General features: G+C 42.9%; 1 protein-coding gene across 5 annotated transcripts; it reads left to right on the top strand.

Annotated features, from left to right (window-relative positions):
• The first annotated feature begins 1,747 nt into the window (after positions 1 to 1,747).
• Positions 1,748 to 21,446, top strand: DSN1 (DSN1 component of MIS12 kinetochore complex). Of its 5 annotated transcripts, none has more exons than XM_030830662.3 (11): positions 1,748 to 1,870; positions 3,557 to 3,599; positions 3,825 to 4,151; positions 6,458 to 6,531; positions 7,178 to 7,250; positions 9,087 to 9,174; positions 13,106 to 13,165; positions 13,566 to 13,640; positions 15,169 to 15,316; positions 16,186 to 16,273; positions 16,855 to 21,446. In XM_030830662.3, exons 2-11 carry the CDS (start codon positions 3,572 to 3,574, stop codon positions 16,956 to 16,958), a joined length of 1,065 nt encoding a protein of 354 aa, XP_030686522.1. In that variant the 5' UTR covers positions 1,748 to 1,870; positions 3,557 to 3,571; the 3' UTR covers positions 16,959 to 21,446. The 5 variants fall into 5 exon arrangements, with proteins under 5 accessions (XP_030686522.1, XP_030686528.1, XP_060140661.1 ...); XM_030830661.3 differs by having other exon boundaries at positions 1,859 to 1,991; positions 16,855 to 21,445; XM_030830668.3 differs by lacking the exon at positions 3,825 to 4,151 and having other exon boundaries at positions 16,855 to 21,445.

The following is a 21,446-nucleotide window of genomic DNA, read 5'->3' as shown; positions in this document are numbered from 1 at the left end:
CATTAGGGGCCATCTTGGAAGCCAGCAACCACATGAAAATTATACAGATCTCTTCTTTTTTGAGGGCCTAACAATAGCCAGGCCTGTGCTAGGCATTGAGGATAACAATATATGGACCTGAAAAACAGGAAAGCAAATGTCAATGGCCAGGGGGAGCCCAGGGTGCTCAGGGAGCTGGGAGGAATCAGCAAAGGCTGCAGAGGGACATCTGAACTGATACCTAAGCTTGAGAGGACCAGATGAAGGAGATGGTGGTGTGTCGTAGGCAGGAGACGGAAAGGACATGTCCCAGGTGGAGGGAACGGCATGTGTGAAAGCCTAGGAGAAAGAAGAGCAGAACTGGGGAACGGAAAGAAGTCACTGGCGTGATGAAAGAGGCTGGGTCAGATCACAGAGGGCCTTAGGAGGGAAGGGGTGTCCACATCCTGTGGACAGTAGGGAGCCACATAAGAACTGAAAGCAGAGAAGGGACATAGAGGATGTACTGGGTCTGGATTCCATGAAGCAGTAGACCCACTGTGCCCCAGGAGGGCCAGTTCTGGCTGTGTTCTGTTCTTGGGATATTGACAAGCGAGTAGTAATTGAAGGAGCAGGGTGAGCAGAGAAGGAACGGGGCTCTAGAAAGTGATATTCAAGGAATAAAGAGCAAACCTCTGCTTTCAGATGTCTGTTGGTAGCCAACATGCTGGAACCACATGGTGGAAATTTCAGGAAGGCAGATTTCTGCCTACCACCAGAAAACTTTTCCAAGGACCACAGCTGCTATAGAAGGATGATCACAGTCACGTTCCAGCTGTTGCTCACCAACCCTTCTTTCAGTTTCTGTGGACTGCTTGTAATTCAACACTTGGAGGTTTCAGATCCCAAAGGACTGCACCTGCAAGGGGACATTCTGATGGCATCATGCTGGGTGCTGAAGCAGCAGTCTGCTATCTGGGAGCCCCCAAGCCAGCAAGGGATAGTGGACCAGGCACAGGTTGGGCTTCTGGGAGCACAGAAGGGGGATCTGCTTTTCAGCCTGGGGCCTCAGAGAAGGCTCTGAGAGAGATGAATCCTCAGCTGAGGCTTAAAATCGGAGAATTTTGCCAAGAACAAAAGGCTTGAAGGGCTTCCCAGGCAGAGGGAATGGCTTGAGCAAAGGAGTAGAAGCAATGGGGGATGACGAGAGGAGAGGCAAGCAGTTTGGTGAGGGGCTGGCCTGCAGTGAGTTTACAAAGGAGAGATCTTGAACTTTGCCAAGTATAGAAGGGACCACAAAGGGAGAATACGTGCTACAAAAGGACCGGAAAAAGTGTGAGAGTCATGGTCCACATTTTCAGCGTTAAGAAGATAAAAGGAGGGGTGACCACGGCCTAGCGACGGAGCAGGTATCACTGCGCACCCGCTAATGCCCTGTATTCCTTTGGCAAGTACCTCCCTGGACCTCTGTTCCCCCTCTTAGAAAGGCTCTAGGCATACTGGGCGCAAAGGATACGCTGGTGTGATGGGACCCAGTTAGTGGCTCCCTGGGCGTGGCGTAGCTGAGGAGGTGTAACATGGCGAAGTCTGGGCTGGGAAGAACTTGGACAAAGCGGGCGGGGCAACAAGAGCCTTGAACACCAGTTTGCGCATGCACCTTGAGTGAAGCCGGCGTTCTGCGTGTGCGCTTGCGCGAGCCGTGGAGGCCGCCGCCGGCGCATGCGCCCTCGGCTGGCGGGAGTTTCACCGGAGGCGGGGCTGGCGCGGGCGGCGGATCGCCAAACGGGCCCAGACCCGGAAGGAGCAGACGCTTTGGCGCAGGGCGTGCGGAGGTCTCCGGGGCCGCGGAGAGTGGCCTGCGGCCTTATTTTTCGGGGACGGAGGCTTAGGGCTGGACGGGCGTCGCTCTGAGGTTAGGAAGTCGCTTACCCGCGCACCATCCTCTTTGGGGCCGGACACCTCGGCCCAGCCCAGACCCAACCCGTCGTCACCCCCGACAGCGGGGACTAGGGGGGCGCTGCAGCCACCTCCGGGTAAGAGGAGACCCGAGGCCGGGGTGCGCCTCTCGGTCGGGGCCTGTTTGCCGAGCCAGCGGTCTAAACTCCAGAACAGTGGTTGAAGGCTGGGGGGTGGGTCTCAGGCCGGGGTCGGAATTTCGCCTGTGCTCCAGGCTGGCCGCACAACAAGTTTGGGCCAGGCTTTTGCCCCCTCTGAACCTCAGTTCTATCTGCAACGTGGAATTGATGATGGTACTTACAGAGCTGTGGAAAGGATTAAACGGGATAGTGATGCAAGTAAATTGTTTGCATACACACACAGGTCCTGGCATGTAATAAGCGCTTAGCGGGCGACAGTGATTGCTGCTATTATCCAGGCTTTCAACTGAGTGATACAGTCGTTACTGGGGCGATGTAGATCCTCGACCTACCCCTCGTTCTGTTATCTTTGCCATGTTGTCCCGTCGCATATATTCATTTCTCTTTACTAAGCACCCCGCAACGCACCGATTTCTGTTGCGGATGGGGGTGGGGGAAGCATAGACGATGTAGAGATGCCTCAGTCGTGTCCCTGCCCTTTTCCAATCCGTTAGTTGTCTGTAACAGGCTCTAGAAATACAGTCTGGCCGGGGAGGCAGACATGTAAACGGACTTTACAACCAGTGCTAGGGAGACCTAGGGGTGGAGCGGAGCAGCCAACTCTGTCAAAGAGAAGTGGCGTGAAAGCCTCACACTTGAGCTCGATTGGGAAGGATGAATAAGCTTTACAGGCACTGTGTGCAAAGAGTCAAAAGTGGTGCATGGAATGGGAGTGGCAGGAGAAAGCAGGAATGGGTACTAGTTAGGACTAGCTTCTGGAAGGTGTTGAGTACACTGGAGGAATCTCTGCTGCTGTCTAAAGAATGGATTGGAGGGAATTCCCCAGCGGTCCGATGGTTAGGACTCCGTGCTGTCACTGTGAGGGCCAGGGTTCAGTCCCTGGCGGGGGAACTAAGATCCCACAAACGGCGCGGCCAAAAGTAAAATAAATAAAATAAATAAGAATGGATTGGAGAGGAGCAATGCTGCATGTAGGAAAAACTAGTGGAGAGACTGTTAGATTCTTGAGGGAGGTGGGGGAGAGTGGTAGAAATTATGAGATCTGAACTAAATCGATAACCGGAAATGGGGAAGAGTTGTAGAGACTGTTGGAAGTAGAATGAACAGGCCTTTGGATCTTAGAATTAATCAAGGATAATGTGATTTTTTCATGTTTTGAAGACCATGTAGATCATAATGCCATCAACTGAACTATGCACTTAGGCGCTTGTTAAACACAAAATAATTGGGAAATAAGATGGGCTACGTGTTAAGGTGAGTATTTCTAGAGATGAATTCCGTAGAAATTGAGAACAGGGGGTGATGAGCTGTGCAGATGTTCTCTGGAGGAGGTGGGTGAGGCGGGGTTGGACTGGGCCTTCTCAGGCAGGTAGAATTTCATGGGGCAAAGAGGGGCAGTTCAAAGAGATTAGAAAGCACAAGGCCGATTCTGGGGTAGTAAATCCCCGGCAAGCCTGGGACTGAAATGTGGAGAACAGATCACCTCCTTTTCCTGTTTTCAGGGTTCTCCACCCAGGATGACTTCTAGATCAGAGATTGTAGAAGGTGAGTACTGTAGTGACATTCAGTACCTCTTGGGTTCAGGTTCCTGAGCTTTACCTAAATACTTTCCTGGCTCCTGGTGGACTTGAAAGCACTTACTCACGTATTTGCAAAGATGCTTCCTCAGTGTTTCCATGATCTGGGGCATACATTTCCTTTTTCCACTTTTTTGCACAGATACTTAGCTGTGATGGGATTGATTCTGTATTTTGACTTTTTTATAACAAGTGCTAGAAGAGGAACCAGTGGCATCTAAGACTCATGATCATCAATTGGAATCAGATCCCAACCCTGCGGAAGCGTGTGGTAATTCGTCCACCTCCCTGGAGATGACTGAAGGCGTTTCAAAGAAACAGATTCACCTTGGCTCTAGCCCTAAAAAGGGGGAAAGTTGTGATCCCAGCCACCAGGAAGGACTTCAATCCAGGTCCCTTTATTTGTCCCCCAAAGAACAGTGTGCCCGTCATCAAGACAGGAGGCAATCCTGGCGGCGAGCAAGTATGAAAGAAACGAACCGGCGGAAGTCACTGCCTCCCTTTCATCAGGGCATCACAGGTGGGGTGCCATGTACATAAGACAATGGAGTTCCAGCTCAGATAAGAGGCAGTGAGGTATGGGAGACAGATAGACTTGACTTTGCTGCTTACTAGCTATGTGACTGAGCAAATCTCTCTGAGCTTCAGTTTCCTCATCTGTAGGAGTATCCTAAGATTATAAGTACTGATGTCAAACACCTAGTAAGTATTCAGTATCATTGCTATTGATATCATGTTATTAGCTACCCACTGTAATCTATACCATGAACAGAAAATCTGATTTATGGTTGTTCAACACTCACCTCTGCTAAGTGAATGTTCAACATTCGCCTTTGCTAGAAGTAAAGATTTCTTCCTGTGGCTTTCGGCCTCATATCCTTAAGCAGAACAGAAGGTGGATGGGTCGCTACCTGATTTTAGGCTTTATAACTGAAAATATCTCAGAGGGAAGGACACATAAAAATATCTAGGGTAAAAACCTAGTTTTTTAGACATGCTGTATTTGAATGTAATTTTGTATGAATTTATAATAATAGCATCTCAGTAAGCATTGAAGTACAAGATTTAATATGGAAAGTAACACATTTCAGGAAGACCTTACTAGCTGTGTGACCTTGAGCAGGTCCCTTAACCTCCTTTGCCTTACGGTCCTCATCAGTAAACAGGATGAAATAATACCTATTTTACGGGGTTGTGTGAGAATTAAATGAGTTGATATATAGCACAGTACTTGGCACATGGTAAAGAAATAGTTCAAATGTTAAGCTGTGGTGATTATTTTAAAGACATCACCTCACTTCCAGATGGTCTCATGTTTAGAAGGAATTCTGGGTAAAAACAGCCATGTAGCATATCAGAAAATGGCCACCACAATTAGGCACATGCACTTTACTCCATGGACGTGCCAAGAAGCTTCAGTTTCCTAAGATTGCCCTAACCTGCATCTCTGTTCCAGAGCATGTGGGCCTAAAGTTCTGTGTAATAGAAAATTACTGATGCATAATAAGATTTGTTATCTCCTGGTCACTACCAGCCACTTGCCAAGTTTCTTTGGTTATAGGCAGAAGGTATCCAGTTTTTCATGACTAAAAGCAAGGAGAAGTAATCAAGAGAGGGCACAAAAGAACTTTAAAAACACAGCCAGCTGAAGCTGGAGGGCAAAAAGACATGTATCTCTCCCAATTCTCAAAGCAAATTTCCTTTGCTGTATAATAGTTGATGTTTTTAAATGAACATAATCGAAAAAACAGTATCTATGTCTTCTAGTTGTTTGAGGATTCAGTGGCATAATTATGTAAAATGCCCGTTCAGTTCTGGCTGACTCACTGTGTGACCTTGAGCAAGTTACCTATTACCTAACCTTTGTCAAATGGAGTTGATAAGATACTTGGGACTTCCCTGGCGGTCCAGTGGTTAAGACTCCGTGCTTCCACTGCAGGGGGCAGTGGTTTGATCCCTGGTCTTGGAAGATCCCACATGCCGGGCAGTGTGGGGAAAAAAATAAAAAAAGATTCACCCAGATAAGATACTTGCCTCAAGTTTTGATGAGGTGTGTATAGCATTTAATAAAATGCCTTTTAGATAGCAGGTGTTCAACAAATTACTATTAATGTATCATTAGGTCATTAAGGAGAGGCAGCATGGTATTAGTGGGAAAACAGGTTTTGGTGATGGACTTGGGGTTGAATTCTGGCTCCACCAGTCTCGGCTTCAAACAAGTTATATCCCCTCTGAGCTTCAATTTCCCCATCCGTAAAATGGAGCTCATAGTTTATAAGAAGATTCTTAAGACAGTGTATGTATGCATTCATTCATTCATTCATTCATGGCTGCTCCACACAGCACGTGGGATCTTACTTCCCCGACCAGGGATCAAACCCGCGCCCCCTTCACTGGGAGCACGGAGTCTTTAGCCACTGGACTGCCAGGGAAGTCCCAAGACAGTATTTAAAGCACACTGCAGTGCCTGTCATAGAAATACTGAAATAATCCCACCTCCTTTCTTCAAATGGTGAATATAAAACATAAAAGGAGTTAAATTTTTTTTTACGTTCTACGTTGTTTATCAAGACAAGATTTTAATGTAGTACATAAAAGGTTCTTATAACTTTTCAAAGTTAGGATGCACAAATGGGTAAATGTCATTCTTTGGTGATCTTGAACAAATTAGATGTGACTATATATGAATTCTCCCTTTAATTAGAGAAGGCTGCTTGGGTTTTCTTAAGTTGGACTGCATCAAGGGGGAGGGAATTTTTCAGTTTTTTTTACTTTGCTAACTGTGTAAGTATCCATCTCCTTCAATGCGGTGATATTTTATGTTAGAGCTCTGCAGATCCATCAGTGTCAACATAGCAGAAAGCAAACGGCTGGGCTGTCTCCTGCTTTCCAGTTTCCAGGTGAGAGTCTCACGATTGGGAAATGCTTTCTTTTTCTTTTCTTTTCTTTTTTTTTTTTAAACTGTTAACTGTGACATCCCCAAAGAGAGATCAAATACTGTGTGATTTATCGGTAAAGGGTAAAAGATATTTCTCTCTAGTGGGATTAATTTAAAAGCCAGCTTTAATCCCAGGAGCTGATCTGTCTCTGGACTAGGCTCTACCAGTCCCATCGGTGCTGCTGTCGCTGAGCACTTAACAGTCAGATTTCCCCGATCTAGTATATTTTGCTCACTGGCAGCAAATGATGGGAATTTACAGTGAGTGGAGGTCAAATCTAAGTTTAAGCAGTCATTTGAGGTCTGACTGCATTCTAAGTTGGTGTTATATGGCTGACTGGTGATCACATCAGTTTAGATAAGCAAGTCATTTGTGTGAATTAAATGAGCATTGTTTTTCCTGAATCAAAAATCAAATCATATAGTCTAGGCAACAAAGAGTTTTTCCCTTACCTTTTGATTTTCTCATTTTGTTTTGTTTATATGAAAAATCTTAGGTGTAGAATTAAATCACGTTTACTCACATTTATTAAACATCATAAAATTACATGAACTCGGGACTGGCCTGGGAAATCTTGGTTGTACTGAAAATGCTTTTCTTTATTTAGTTCTCTGTTCAGAAACTTGAACCTTTCCTAAGGGGCACTGAGGGCTTCAGTCTTGAAAATTTTAGAGCCAAAGGTAAGTTACTAAGACTAGACAAGTGAGCTTTGACCTTGGTCTGTACCTTCTATGAAGGTCAATTGAAGCCCCATTCTCAGGATCCCCATTTACAGGAACTGCTGCTTCACAAAACCAGCTCCCCTCCTTTTTTGGGGAGTTGCATTAAAAAAAATAAGAGTATATGTTTATGAAGTTCAGAAGGTCCAAAAGTGAAGAAAGTGAGCCTCTCTTCCACCGTGACCCCAATCACAGTTCTTTCCTCCCAGAGGCAACTGCAGTCACCAGCTTCTTGTGTATCCTCGCAGAAAGATTTATCGCATTTCTAAACATTTATCCATTGAAATCAAATGAGTAAACCACTCTACACTGTTCTTTACCTTGTGTTTTTTTTAACTTAATTTATCTTACAGATAATTCTATATCACACTTATAGAGCCATCTTGACATTTTAGTAGCTCCATGATACTCCATTTTATAAATGTACCATATTTGATTTAACCAGTTTTTTACTGATGGACTTTTAGAGTTGTTTTCAGTCTTCTACTGTTGCAATGAATGGATAATGAATACCTTTTTATACAAACCTTTTGGCACATATTCAAGTAAAAGTAAGATAAATTTCTAGATTGGAAATTAACTAGTGTAATTATACTGTAACTAAAAGTTTAGATTTTTTACTATTTAATTGGTGATAAAAGGTATTTTTTTGTACTTTTAATCTTTTCTTTTTCTTTTGAAGAGGATAATAATTTTTTCATATTTTTAGAGGAGAGCCATTTGTGCTTTATTTTCTGTGTATTGTCTGTCCATATCCTTTGTTCACTTTTAAGAATTGGGATATTGGCTCTTTTGTATTGATTTTGTAGGAACTCTTTATATATTAAGGAAATTAGCTGTTTGTGATGTAAGTTACAAATATTCTTTCCTGGAATCAGTTTTCAGCTTTCCAAAAAGTAGCTATTCTCCTTACAGTGTCATTACACAATCATCCAGGTCAGAAATACTCAGTGTTACCCACTTAAAAGACCTAGAAAATACATGAACTCAGACTTACTTGCCAGTTAAAGCTATTTATCTCAGAACTGCACTATCACCATAATTAAAGTAGATATGCCCAGGTTATTTTGATAGCTGTTTTAACCTATCTTTCCCCCTCTGCATTCCTCACCTGAATTTAATTGTGAACTCTTCCAAATTTAAGCAGAGACCTGTTTTTACCTTATGCCCATAACTCTTTATTTGTCTCCAACATTTCTCATTACACTCTTGCCCATTGCCTGACTTCTGTAATGTTCTTCCACCCAGTGCCAGCAGATCAAATCGCTTGAAAAGAATGAAATGTCCATGCAGATACATCTTTCTTTTTTTTTTTTTTTTTTTTGCGGTACACGGGCCTCTCACTGTTGTGGCCTCTCCCGTTGCGGAGCACAGGCTCCGGACGCGCAGGCCCAGCGGCCATGGCTCACGGGCCCAGCCGCTCCGCGGCATGTGGGATCTTCCCGGACTGGGGCACAAACCCGTGTCCCCTGCATCGGCAGGCGGACTCTCAACCGCTGCGCCACAAGGGAAGCCCCAGATACATCTTTTTAACTGCTTTTTTCACCAGTCAAGTGTAAAAAACACTATTATAAATGTTATAAAGAGGAGTTGTCTTTCATTTTATCTATACCTATCCAAAGAGAAAAGATAAAATCTTCCTGCATATTTTTACCACTTTTTTAAATGAGTGAGAATGTAACAGGGGACCGTAGAGCTGGGACCACATTAAGTACGTTATATCTTTGTCAGCAGCTCACTGTGAAAATTTGTATTCTCTTTATTTTATAACATAAAATTTTATTCTATTCTCTCTAGCATCTTCTCTTTCTGAAGAATTGAAACATTTTGCAGACAGACTGGAAAGTGATGGAACTCTACAAAAATGTTTTGAAGATTCAGAAGGGTAAGAGCAATTCCTCTTCTGTCCAAAATTATAATTGAATTAGGACTTTCTATTTATTTATTTAAAAAAAAATTTTTTTAATATTTATTTATTTGGCCACACTGGGTCTTAGTTGCGGCACGCGGGATCTTTGTTGCCGTGTGTGGATCTTCGTTGCGGCATGCGGGATCTAGTTCCCTGACCAGGGATCGAACCCGGGCCCCCTTCATTGGGGTTGCAGAGTCTTAGCCACTGGACCACCAGGGAAGTCCCTAAAAACTTTTTAATTAAAATATAGTTGATTTACAATGTTGTATTAGTTTCTGGTGTACAGCAAAGTGATTCAGTTACATATACATATATTCTTTTCCATTATGGTTTATTACAGGATATTGAATGTAGTTCCCTGTGCTATACAGTAGGACCTTGTTGTTTATCTATTTTATATACACTAGTTTGTATCTGCTAATCCCAAACTCCTAATTTATCTCTCCCCACCCCCTTTCCCCTTTGGTAACCATAAGTTTGTTTTATTTTTTCTTTTTTAAAGATTTTTACATTTATTATTTATTTATTTTTATTTATTTTTGGCTGCGTTGGGTCTTAGTTGCAGCATGCAGGATCTTCGTTGAGGCATGCAGGATCTTTCGTTGCCGCGTGTGGGTTTCTCTCTAATTGTGCAGGTTTTCTCTTCTCTAGTTGTGGTGCACAGGCTCCAGGGCGTGCAGGCTCAGTAGTTGTGGTGCGTGGGCTTAGTTGCCCTGCAGCATGTGGAATCTTAGTTCCCTGACAGGGATCAAACCCGTGTCCCCTGCATTGTAAGGCGGATTCTTTACCAATGGACCACCAGGGGAGTCCCCCATAAGTTTGTTTTCTGTGTGTGAGTCTGTTTCTGTTCTGTAAATAAGTCATTTGTGTTGTATTTTAGTTTCCATATATAAGTGATATCATATGGAATTTGTCTTTCTTTGTCTGACTTACTTAGTATGATAATCTCTGGGTCCATCCATGTTGCTGCAAATAGCATTATTTCATTATTTTTTATGGCTGAGTAATACTGCATTGTGTGTGTGTGTGTGTGTGTGTGTGTGTGTGTGTGTATACACATATGCCACATCTTTATTCATCTGTCGATGGACACTTAGGTTGGTTCCATGTCTTGGCTATTGTATAATACTGCTATGAACATTGGGATGCATGTATCTATTTGAATTAGAGTTTTCATCTTTTCTGGACATATGCCCAGGAGTGGGGTTGCTGGATCATATGGTAATTCTATTTTTAGTTTTCTAAGGAACCTCCTTACTGTTCTGCATAGTAGCTGCACCAACTTACATTCCCACCAACAGTGTTAGGAGGGTTCCCCTTTTTCCACAGCATTTATTATTTGTAGACTTTTTTTTCTCACCACGCGGCTTGTGAGATCTCAGTTCCCCAACCAGGAATTGAACCCAGGCCACGGCAGTGAAAATCTGGAATCCTAACCACTAGGAGACCAGGGAACTCCCTGTAGACTTTTTAATGATGGCCATTCTGATGGGTATGAGGTGATACTTCATTGTAGTTTTGATTTGCATTTCTCTAATAATTAGCGATGTTGAGCATCTTTTCATGTGCCTGTTGGCCATCTGTATGTCTTCCTTGGAGAAATAAAACTTTTTATTTTAATTAGACAGTTGTTCATGCACTCAACAAACGTTCATCTAGCATCTCCTATGTACCAGGCTCTTCTAGAAGTGGAGATAAATAGTGGTAAATAATCAAACAAGATCTCTCTTCATATACATTGTAATAGGAGAGACAGTCAAACAAATACATAGAAAATAATGATTTCAGATAGTGATAATCTAAGAAGTCAGTAAATATGAGAGTGACTTGAGGGGTGGGCACCTTTAGCTAGAGTGTTCAGAGAAGTCCTCTAGTGATTTGACCTTTGCACTGAGACCTATAAGACCTGGATGGTGAGAAGGAGCCAGCCATGGAAAGCTGAGAGGAAAAGTGCTCTTCAGATCTTCACTAGCCATGCAAGTTGGAGATAAATTTATGTTCTTTGGCTGTTGGCAAGCAAGAATATTAGGAGAAATTTTGCGGTCGCACCCCCAAACTGGTCGTTCCTCTTCAGGGGCAGCACCCACCCCTCTACCCACAGCCTGTAACACATCATGTAACTTGGGCTTACACTTCTGACTTCACAAAGGTCTACCTTTCTATGGATCCTTAGAATTAACATTACTATTCAGGAAATGAAAAATACTTTAGTTCAACATAGCTTCTCTTTTAATACAGTATATATATATATTTTTTCCATCAGCACTCCTTTATTGTTTTTCACTGTGCGTATCTTACCATGAGAGAATTACATTTGTCAGGCAGCACTGAAGCTATTTATTCCCTTCTTATTCCATTAATTAAACTATAATACAATCGCTTGGGTTGCCCACAACCAGTCGTTGGAAGATGAATATAGGATGCTATTCTTTAGCTCATATTCGACCTCTGCGTGGTAATGAAACAGCAATAAGGTTTATATCCCCGTAACTTAATGCAGTATATTTAAGCCACAGGCTGCTGCATGTCAGCCAGAGGTGATAGAGGCTGTTTCTCACAGGCCTTGGTAGGAAAACACGAACGGTGACACAACTGATTTGCTTTTGCCAGGTAGAGTACCAAGTACATCTGCAAAATTTTGGCATTTTCAATGCCTCCTGCTTTTCCTTTAGGATTAATGGCCCTACAGAGCCGAGGCATTGGTTTAAGTAAAACATATCCAACCAGTAGCTTCAGTTTAAGTGGGAAGACAAGATGGTTATATGGAAAAGTATTGTTGGTTCTTAAAAGATATTAAGGTTTTGATTAGTGGGAAGGGAAGAGGCTAAAAAACGGCGTGAACAAAACTTTGGAGATTGAAACCCTCAGATGTTTGATGCTGAATGGCACTATATGAGACCGAATAGATAAAGGGTAATAGGAATCAAAGTTAATGAGCTGGACAGAGCCAGAACCTTAAGAGAACCTTAAGTGCCAGGTTAAGGAGTTTTGGGTTTTCTTCTGAATGCAGTGGAGGGTCACAGAATTTTTAAGCAAGGAAAAAAATTAAAGGAATATTTTAAGAAAGGTTAATCTGGCTGTGTGCGAATTAGAATTGGTGAGAGAAATAGATGATGAAGAGACCCACTGAGAAAGCTGTTACCTGGTGCAAAAGTGAAATAGAGCCCAAGAATAAATATTTGTTGAAAGATAAATTCTGGGACTTCCCTAGTGGCACAGTGGTTAAGAATCCGCCTGCCGGGCTTCCCTGGTGGCGCAGTGGTTGAGAGTCCTCCTGCCGATGCAGGGGACACGGGTTCGTGCCCCGGTCCAGGAAGATCCCACATGCCGCAGAGTGGCTGGGCCTGTGAGCCATGGCCGCTGAGCCTGCGCATCCGGAGCCTGTGCTCTGCAACGGGAGAGGCCACAACAGTGAGAGTCCCGCGTACCGCAAAAAAAAAAAAAAAAAAAAGAATCCGCCTGCCAATGCAGGGGACACGGGTTCTAGCCCTGGTCCAGGAAGATCCCACACGCCGCGGAGCAACTAAGCTCGTGCACCACAACTACTGAGCCTGTGCTCTAGAGCCCGTGTGCCACAACTACTGAGCCCACGCGCCTAGAGCCCGTGCTGTGCAGCAAGAGAAGCCACCGCAATGAGAAGCCCACACACCACAACAAAGCCCTTGCTCAGCACTACTAGAGAAAGCCTGCATGCAGTAAGGAAGACCCAATGCAGCCAAAAAAAAATAAATTAAAGATAACTTTTTTAATAAATAAATAAATTTAAATCTTCAGAAAAGTTTTTTTTTTTTTAAAGAAAGATAAATTCTGAACATGTTTTATTGCCATTAAAATTATGTAAGGTGTCCATAGCAAGTGCTCTTGGAAGGTTTGTGTTAATCTCATCATCCTGTCTGTATTCTAGAAGAGCACCAGATTTGTCTCTGGAAACATCAGTGGCTGAGATGAAGGAATATATAACAAAGTAAGTGAAAATGAGTGAACCTTTGTTGGAAAATCTAAATCCATCTGGGGAAAATAACTAAACCTGGGAAAAAGGAATAGTAAACATACTTTTCAGTGTGTCAATACTAGTGTATCCCCACTGGAAGTTAGACAGCTGCACACTGGGATTTTATGGGCTGTACTGATGGCCAGTTTCATAGAATGGAGTCTAGAGACTAAAGATGTGGATTTGCTATTAAGAACTCATGTTTGATTTGATTAAATTAATAGCCTCTGAATTGGTCATGCTTTCTCATCCTTTTATGACCTTTTTATTCATATCTTAGGACCAGAGTAGACACCTAATACACTTATTGTTGCCCTGAGTGATTCAGAGTGAGATGATCAAAAATTAACTGAATTTTTTTCTGTTCCTATAGGTTTTCTTTAGAACGTCAGAGTTGGGATCAGCTCTTGCTGCGCTACCAGGAGGAGGCTGAAGAGATCATATCCAGGTTAGATCTGTGACAGGAAATAGGAAGCTTTTACCTTGTGGAATTTGATTTGAATTGATTTCAGTTCTCTTAGCACAAATTGAACGATGAATCCATTCTTAGAGGCCAATCAACTCATCAGATCTCTGTAACATGTATATTAGCACTTTGTAAATGGGGAGTGAGGGGGAAGGGAAGGAAGAGTTGTCACTATTTTCAGTCAAAGAACAGAATTGCCTCTGTTCTGTGTCCTTGGCTGCGATTCCACATCCTGGGGGAGACAGGCACATTTCTGGCCTGTACCTGGCAACCTGGGGCTGGGCCAAGAACAGTATCAAGGGACATCAATGAGCACATGGCCTTTGAGCTGCAGGTATGGGAGAGAACCCTGGCCAGGCCTTCATGGAGATACAGACATGAAATGGGTAATGGAAGATGAGGTGTAGGAGAGAGAGGATCTTTGTCTGGGTCTTGAAGGCATAAGAAAATGGGTAAGTGCTAGATTTTGATTTCATTTTACCATCCAAACCAGTGATTTTAAGCTTTTTTCCCAAACAGAATCTTAGCTAGAAATGGAACTATAAAACATTAGCCAAAATAGTAATTGCAGAAGCGGCCTCTTAGAGACGTGCTTTGAGGAACACAGTTGGAGAAATGCCCCCAGTCTCAGCATTGATGGTTATTAGTTACTTTCTTCACCCTTTAAATGTTCCATTTATGAAGATAGATAATGTATAAGATGGCAGTTTCAGAATAAAAACTTTTGATGGGGCATAGCTTAATAGTTAAGAAGAATGCTTCTGGAAGCAGACTGTCTCTATTCAAATCCTGACTACTCCTTACTTCTGTGACCTTGGGCAATCTGAAGTGCCTCATTTGAAAATGGGGATAATATTAGTTCATACCTCGTTGGGTTATTATGAGGGTTAAATAAGGTTGAATGGAAAGTGCTTAGCTGTGTCTGGCACCCAGTAAGCGCTCAGTACCTTGTAGTAGCTGTTACTAAAGCGTCATCATCAGTTTTCATGAACTGTCCAGTATATTCAGTTTGTGGTTGGGGTTTTTTGGCCACACACCGTGCAGCTTGCAAGATCTTAGTTCCCCAGCCAGGGATCAAACCCACACCCTCGGCCATGAAAGCCGGGAGTCCTAACCACTGGACCTCGAGGGAATTCCCTATATTCAGTTACTTTAGATAATTGAAGTGGGCCAGCATCTCTTTGGTAAAAGATTATAGACGTTGACTTCAGGATAGCAGGCTTTGGCTTTACCCCAAGTGTAGTCCTTTTTGTAAATGGACCTTACTGTTAGGTGGAGTCAGCTAACCTTCTAGCATTTCCTGGAGTCCAGGGGTATAAAAATATTAATATTGGATAATGATCTCAGAATCTCCTGTTAGTTAGAGAGCCTATACTTTCAGTACAGGGTGTAAGAATATTGATTGAGGTTAATAAAGCCTTCTAGGAGGTTTTTTCCCTAGGTAATCTTTACTGTTTTCCCCAGAAAATGATAGTAAAATTATTTGAAAGCTCTTTTGTTTTGTGTTTAGAGGATCAACTGAAACCAAAAATACTGAAGTTGAAGTGGAACCTACAGCATATCTTGGGTCTTCCCAGAGTGAAGTCCTTAATACAAAGCCTGACTACCAGAAAATATTACAGAACCAGAATAAAGTCTTTGATTGTATGGAGTTGGTGGTAAGTTGGGTCATGTTTCTTTTGTTGAGTTATCCAGCTTTGCTACCTTGTCATCCTTGGAAATTAAAAGACGTGGAGAATATGCGTAATTAGATGAGATAAGAGTATATTCAGCTCTACCTTGGGGAAACATGGAGAGACAATGGAAGAGAAGAAACGAATAAATGGTGATAAGTGTTAATAAATCAGGTGGAAGGAGGGCTGTAGGTTGCTATATAGAGGGGTTGAAGGTCCTGCTAAGGTTCTACTTTAATAAGACTTGAAAGAAATGAGGAATGATCCATGAGGACATTTTGGAGAATAGTAGTGTTATCAACCCAAGTATTAACAGGAAGCACATGGCATTTGATATAGGATAATTCAAGGAGGGTCTGTTTACAGAGGGGCTAAGTACAAAAGTGTGGGTTTCAGGAAACCAAAAGTAATCTGGGGCTTAGAGGCAGCTGAGCTATACCTGTCGGCTGGAGGGAGGAACAGTTACTGTGGCACCTGGCAGGGAGTCATATAGTGAGTGGGATGCTTTGAGAGAGCCATGACGTTCAGTTGAGAGACACAGCTAACTCGAGATGACCCTTCTGGAAGCAGGCCTGGGTAAAATACGCTGACCTCATTCAGCTCCCTCGCACTTGGCTCCCTCTTGGCCAAGCCCACCCAGAAACCAGAGGACATGGGATCTTGTTGGAGGTTGTGCAGGTCAGCCTGCTGGGGCACGGAGCGGTGTGGAGAAGAGTGGAGTGGGGAAGTCTGGCATAAGCATTCCAGGTTGAAAGAACAGCAAAAGCAAAGCTGAGCAGGAGCTCGCCTGACATGTTTGAGGAGCCTCAGAGACGCCTGGACCCTTACAACTGACAGCTGTCTTTTGTCTGCAGATGGACGAACTGCAAGGATCCATGAAGCAGCTGCACGCCTTTATGGAGGAAAGTACCCAGTGCCTCCAGAAGGTGTCAGTACAGCTCGGTAAGCCTGTCTTAAGGGGACCAGAGCTTGTACTGTTTTATGTCTCATAGCCCTTCGGATACACACCGCCCTTCAAAACATATGGTCTCAGAGGGCAAGGCCTATATCTGGTGGGGTTTCTTTTCCCCTCACAATAACTATTACGTTGTGGGTACTCAAAGTTGATGGGAAATTTGTAGATGTAAATTCCACAGAAGCACAGGAGACTGAGAATTAAATCTCCACAAACTGTGTTGTTTGGGTAAATCCAAGACTTAAGAAACACCCATTCCTTTTTTCCCTTTTCATTCTTCAAGAATCCACTAAGTGACACCGACATTACTTATCCGTCACTTTTCCTGACCACCTCCAGCCCTAAATTATGTGCTATACATCCCTTCATTTCATTATTCATTGGATGGTATTGTGGTTGTAGTTGCAGCTGGCTTTCCTACCAGACTGCCGTCTCGTAGAGGGCACATGCTCTCATTTGTTGTTGGAATGCCCTTCTGTGTGTCTGGCACAGTGTCCACACAGTAAGTTTTCAATAAATGGTATTTGAATTCAATTGAAGTTTATTTTGTGGCTCCTTTTCTCTGCAGGGAAGAGAAGCACGCAACAATTAGATCCTTCACCAGCTCGAAAACTGCTCAAGCTTCAGCTGCGGAAGCAACCTAGCACACGTTGCTCTAAATCTTGTCAGTGACCTTATGCAGCTTTTCTGCCACAGGATGCTCCAGAGGAGAGAAACAGGAAGAGTGCCCCAGCGCACGGCAACTGCACAACGGGCTAAGCTGTGACGTCTGCCCTGTTGCCTTTGAAGATAACTGGCTGACTATAAAGCACTTCGATTTTTTCCTTAAAATGATGGAATTAATGCATCTGAAAGAATGTCATATAGAAACTTTTTCCAAGAATGTGCAAAATGCTTGAGACTTCTGCTTTGGAATGACCTTCAGAACTAGTGGCCCATTCTTTTAAACGTCCTTCGTGATCAGAAACCTTCCTCTTGTGAAGATGTTTTTCAGGTTTTGAAACAACGCGAAGTCATTCAGGGCCGAATCCAACAAACATTTTAGGGGTCGTTCTGGTTGTAAAGGGAATGAGACTGACGCCTAGTGTGGCTTCGAAGGTGGTTTTAGGTAGAGGAGTTGTGAGCATTGCTAGCATCGTGTGGATACATAAATCACATCACAACATGTCCAGATTGAAGGAGGTTCCTCTCATTCTCTTTATCCTGATGTCTGTAGTGTGCTTTAGCTTTTAATATTGAGTCGACATCCTAAATCCTGGATTCATGGCAAGAAGGGGTTAAGTACCTCTTTTCATTGTTCTCCATGTTTGTTAATAATCTGCAGTATAAGATGGCGCATACTTAAAAGCTTTCCCTTGTCTCTGTGTATATTTTGAGTGTATAAAAAAATGAAAAGGCAGGGAAGGCTCAGCAGAAAATAGGATTCTTTGCCAGGATCTGGAAGTGAACAGTAGTGTGGAGATACGCCTCAGCATTAACTCCAGTAAAACCCCAACTAATTTATTGTTAGTGTCTCTTATTCTCTGATCCTCCTATTAGGACAAAATCCATTTCACGTAAATACCCAGTCATTATCCTAAGTCTTAAGCCTTCGCCTAAGCACCAGTTAGGGAGAGGTGATATCTCCTTGCTTTGACCTACATTCCTTATTCTTTCATAGATTTGCAGAGCCCCTGCTGTATGCCACACACAGTTGCAGGAACTGGGAAGAGAGCAAAGAACAAAAACAGACCTGGGACCTCCTTTCATGATGCTCACAGTCTAGTGGGGACAAGGGAACAAGAAGACACGGAACAAGAAGAGAGCCCTTTTCCACAGAAGTGATGTTTTCGTTAACTTGGGAAGGAGAAAGGAGTTAAATAGGGCAGTTATTTGAGGTAAAAGGAGCAGCATTTACAAAGGTCTGAGGGGAGAGAGAAAAGTGTAAGAGCCACGTGAGACAAAGATAATCGAAAGTCATTGGAAGGTTTTGAGAGACAGAGAGAAAGGGTCAGAGCTTTATTTTTAAAAGATCAGGGACTTCCCTGGTGGTCCAGTGGTTAAGACTCTGAACTTCCACTGCAGGGGGCGTGGGTTCAGTCCCCGGTCAGGGAATTAAGATTTTGTATGCCACACGGCAGCAGCCAAAAAAAATCACTCCAGTTGCTGTTTGGAGAACAGACAGAAGCAAGTATGTGTGGGTGTGAGAAACCAGTTGGGTTATTGTAGTCATCAGGTGGGGAATGACAACCTGTGCTGGGAGTTGGCAATGGATGAGTGTGAAGAGTCGTCCACAGTGTCTGCAACATAGCAGGCGTGTCACCTACGTGTTACAAACGCCTAACTGCCACGTATTAACTGACCGAGAAAAAGTTATTTAACCTCTTATTTGTAAGATTGGGGGAATGATAGAATCTATATCACAGGGATGCTATAAGGGTTAGATTAAATAACGTAAGTTTAGAACAGTGGTATGAATATGATGGAGGGGGTGGGTAATAGAGCAGATAATGAGATGGGAAAGCTTGCAGTTCAGTTTGGGATGCCAAACATGTCAACTAGAACTGTTGGATATACAGGTGGAAAACTGGGTAGGAAAACCTGGACTAGAAATAAAATTTGGAAGTTACTGATACCCAGTTATTAAAGCCTTAAGAGTAGATAATACTGTCCAGAGTAGAGCAAGAAGGGAAACTGGACAGACCCGAGGAAAGCTTTTAAGAATCAGAGGAGTGGTGTGAATTGCCTACTCTCAGAAGCAGAATAGTATAGTGGAAAGAGTGTAGAATTTGGAGTGAATCTTCATCCTTATCCTCAATTTCCTTTCTGTGAAATGGGGAGAGATCACCTCTCTCCAAAGGTGATTGTACCTCCCCAGCCCCATTTTATCTACTGCATTGTATTACATCTTTTGTTGATAAGAATTTGTTTAAGCCCAAGGATAGGAAGTATGTTTTTGTGTCTTCAACAGCTATGCAAGATAGAGCACAGAAAAAGAATATTTAATAAGCTCTGAGTATTCTATACACATATAGACCACAACTTTATAAGATAACTTCTCTTTCTGTCATTATAGATGAGGAACTCAGGCATGGAGGGGCTTAATAATCTAACCAAGAACATATATACAGGAGTGGAGGGTCAACTAGACCCCATGTGGCACTCAGTAAATGTTAACAAATAAACACAAATCATAATAAAAGGCTGTGCTCAGTATTAGTTCTCCCTCTCCCCAAATTTGGTTCAGGAATTGCACTTGATGAATACTATAGACAGTTGCAGCCCTTTAGATGTTTGGTAATATTCTTCCGTTTGCCCTACTTTAGTTAAGAGAACACCTTGCTTTTAGTCAGTGATACTTAACACTAAAGAAATAATAGATCAAATTATAAGCTCTTTCAAGGAAGAGAGTATGTCCTGTACATTTTGGTGTTTTTTAAATTTGGGTGTAATTAAGCTTAATGTAATCATTCTGGGGGAAAAAAATTCCGTTTCTCATGTTGCACTCTAAAAAGGAGATGGTGTGGCTGGTGGCTGTAGTAGAGGTGATACAGTGGAGGACTAGGAATTAGGAGCCCTGTCTTGGATTCTAGTTTTTTTTTTTAACTTTTATTGGAGTAGAGTTGATTTACAATGTTGTGTTAGTTTCTCTGTACAGCACAGTGAATCAGTTATACATATACATATATACACTTTTTTAGATTCTTTTCCTATATAGGTCATTACAGAGTATTGCGTAGAGTTCCCTGTCCTATATCTAGTTCTTAAGTTACTGGTTCATTCACCAAAAACTTACTAAGCCCTTTCCTCATGCCAAACCCTGTGCTAGGTGCCATGTGACCTTGGGTACCTCTCAGGGCCCACGTCAAAGGAGGATGCTCTGCCTTGTAAAGCAGGGGTCCCTAACCCACAGGCTGTGGACCAGTACCGCCTGAACCATCCTCACCTCCCAGCCCCCCACCGTCCATGGAAAAAATTGTCTTCAATGAAACCGGTCCCTGGTACCTAAAAGGTTGGGGCCTGCTGCTGTAAAGAGCTCTTAGGGGCTTCCTAAGGATGCAACTCGGCAGAATGGGAGAAGCCAGCCAGACACAGCACTCAACTACCCTCCCTCTGAGCAGTTCTAGTTTAAGGTTCTCCAGGGAGACTCCACAGCAAGAAAACTACAGTACTGCCCCCTTAACCAAGGGGGATACGTTCCAGGACCCCAGTGGATGCCTGAAACTGCAGACAGTACCAAACCCGATATGTGCTAAGTTTTTTCCTATATATACACACCTACAATAAAGTTAATTTATAAATTAGTCACATTAAGAGATTAACGGCAACAATAACAAAACAGAACAATCATAACAATATACTGTAATAAAAAAATTTTTTTTAATTCAAAAAAATTTTTGACTGCACCATGCGGCATGTGGGATCCTAGTTCCCCAACCAGGGATCGAACCTGTACCCCCTGCATTGAAAGTGTGGATTCTTAACCACTGGACTGCCAGGGAAGTCCCCTGTAATAAAATTTAAGTGAATGTGGTCTCACTCTCAAAATGTTGTATTGTCTTGTACTCACCCTTCTCACAGATGATATGAGATGATACAATCCCTATGTGATGAAGTGACATAGCATTAGGCTACTATTGACCTGACCATACATCAGAAGGAGGATCATGAAGCCATGATGATGTCAATGGTTGGACGTCATGAGCAGATGACGTTGATGGTTGGGGATCCACAATAGATAGTTGAAGGGTTCTTTGCTGAAAGCTTTTGGAAGAACATTGTAATTGGAGTTGCTGTCTCTTTAACTCATCACAGTGTTGCTGCAGAGTTTGTAACCCTTTGGTGATCATGAATGGCTACAGTGCTTCTTTTCATCTGAGGATCATATTCCATAATTTTGAAATTGATTGTGAAATTCGAAACACTTTGGCAAGTTTCAGTAATGTCCACATTGCTGATTCTGCTTCAGGTTCTTCACCTTCCTCTTCCTCTGTAGATGACTCCACAAGTTCTTCCAATAACTCGCTTGTTAACACTTCTCGGTGGCCTTCAGTATGTTCTTCCACTTCTCCATCAAGCATGTCGGCAAATTCTTCTCCACCAACTTGTCTTGCTACGTGAATGAGTTTCCTAACTTCTCCATCGAGCCTCAGTAAACTTTAAAATCATTCACGACTTCAT

The sequence above is a fragment of the Globicephala melas genome, chromosome 15 (genome assembly GCF_963455315.2).
Source record: "Globicephala melas chromosome 15, mGloMel1.2, whole genome shotgun sequence".
Taxonomy (NCBI): domain Eukaryota; kingdom Metazoa; phylum Chordata; class Mammalia; order Artiodactyla; family Delphinidae; genus Globicephala; species Globicephala melas.
Note: the sequence above shows the minus strand (reverse complement) of the source record. Positions and strands in the feature narration are given on the sequence as shown.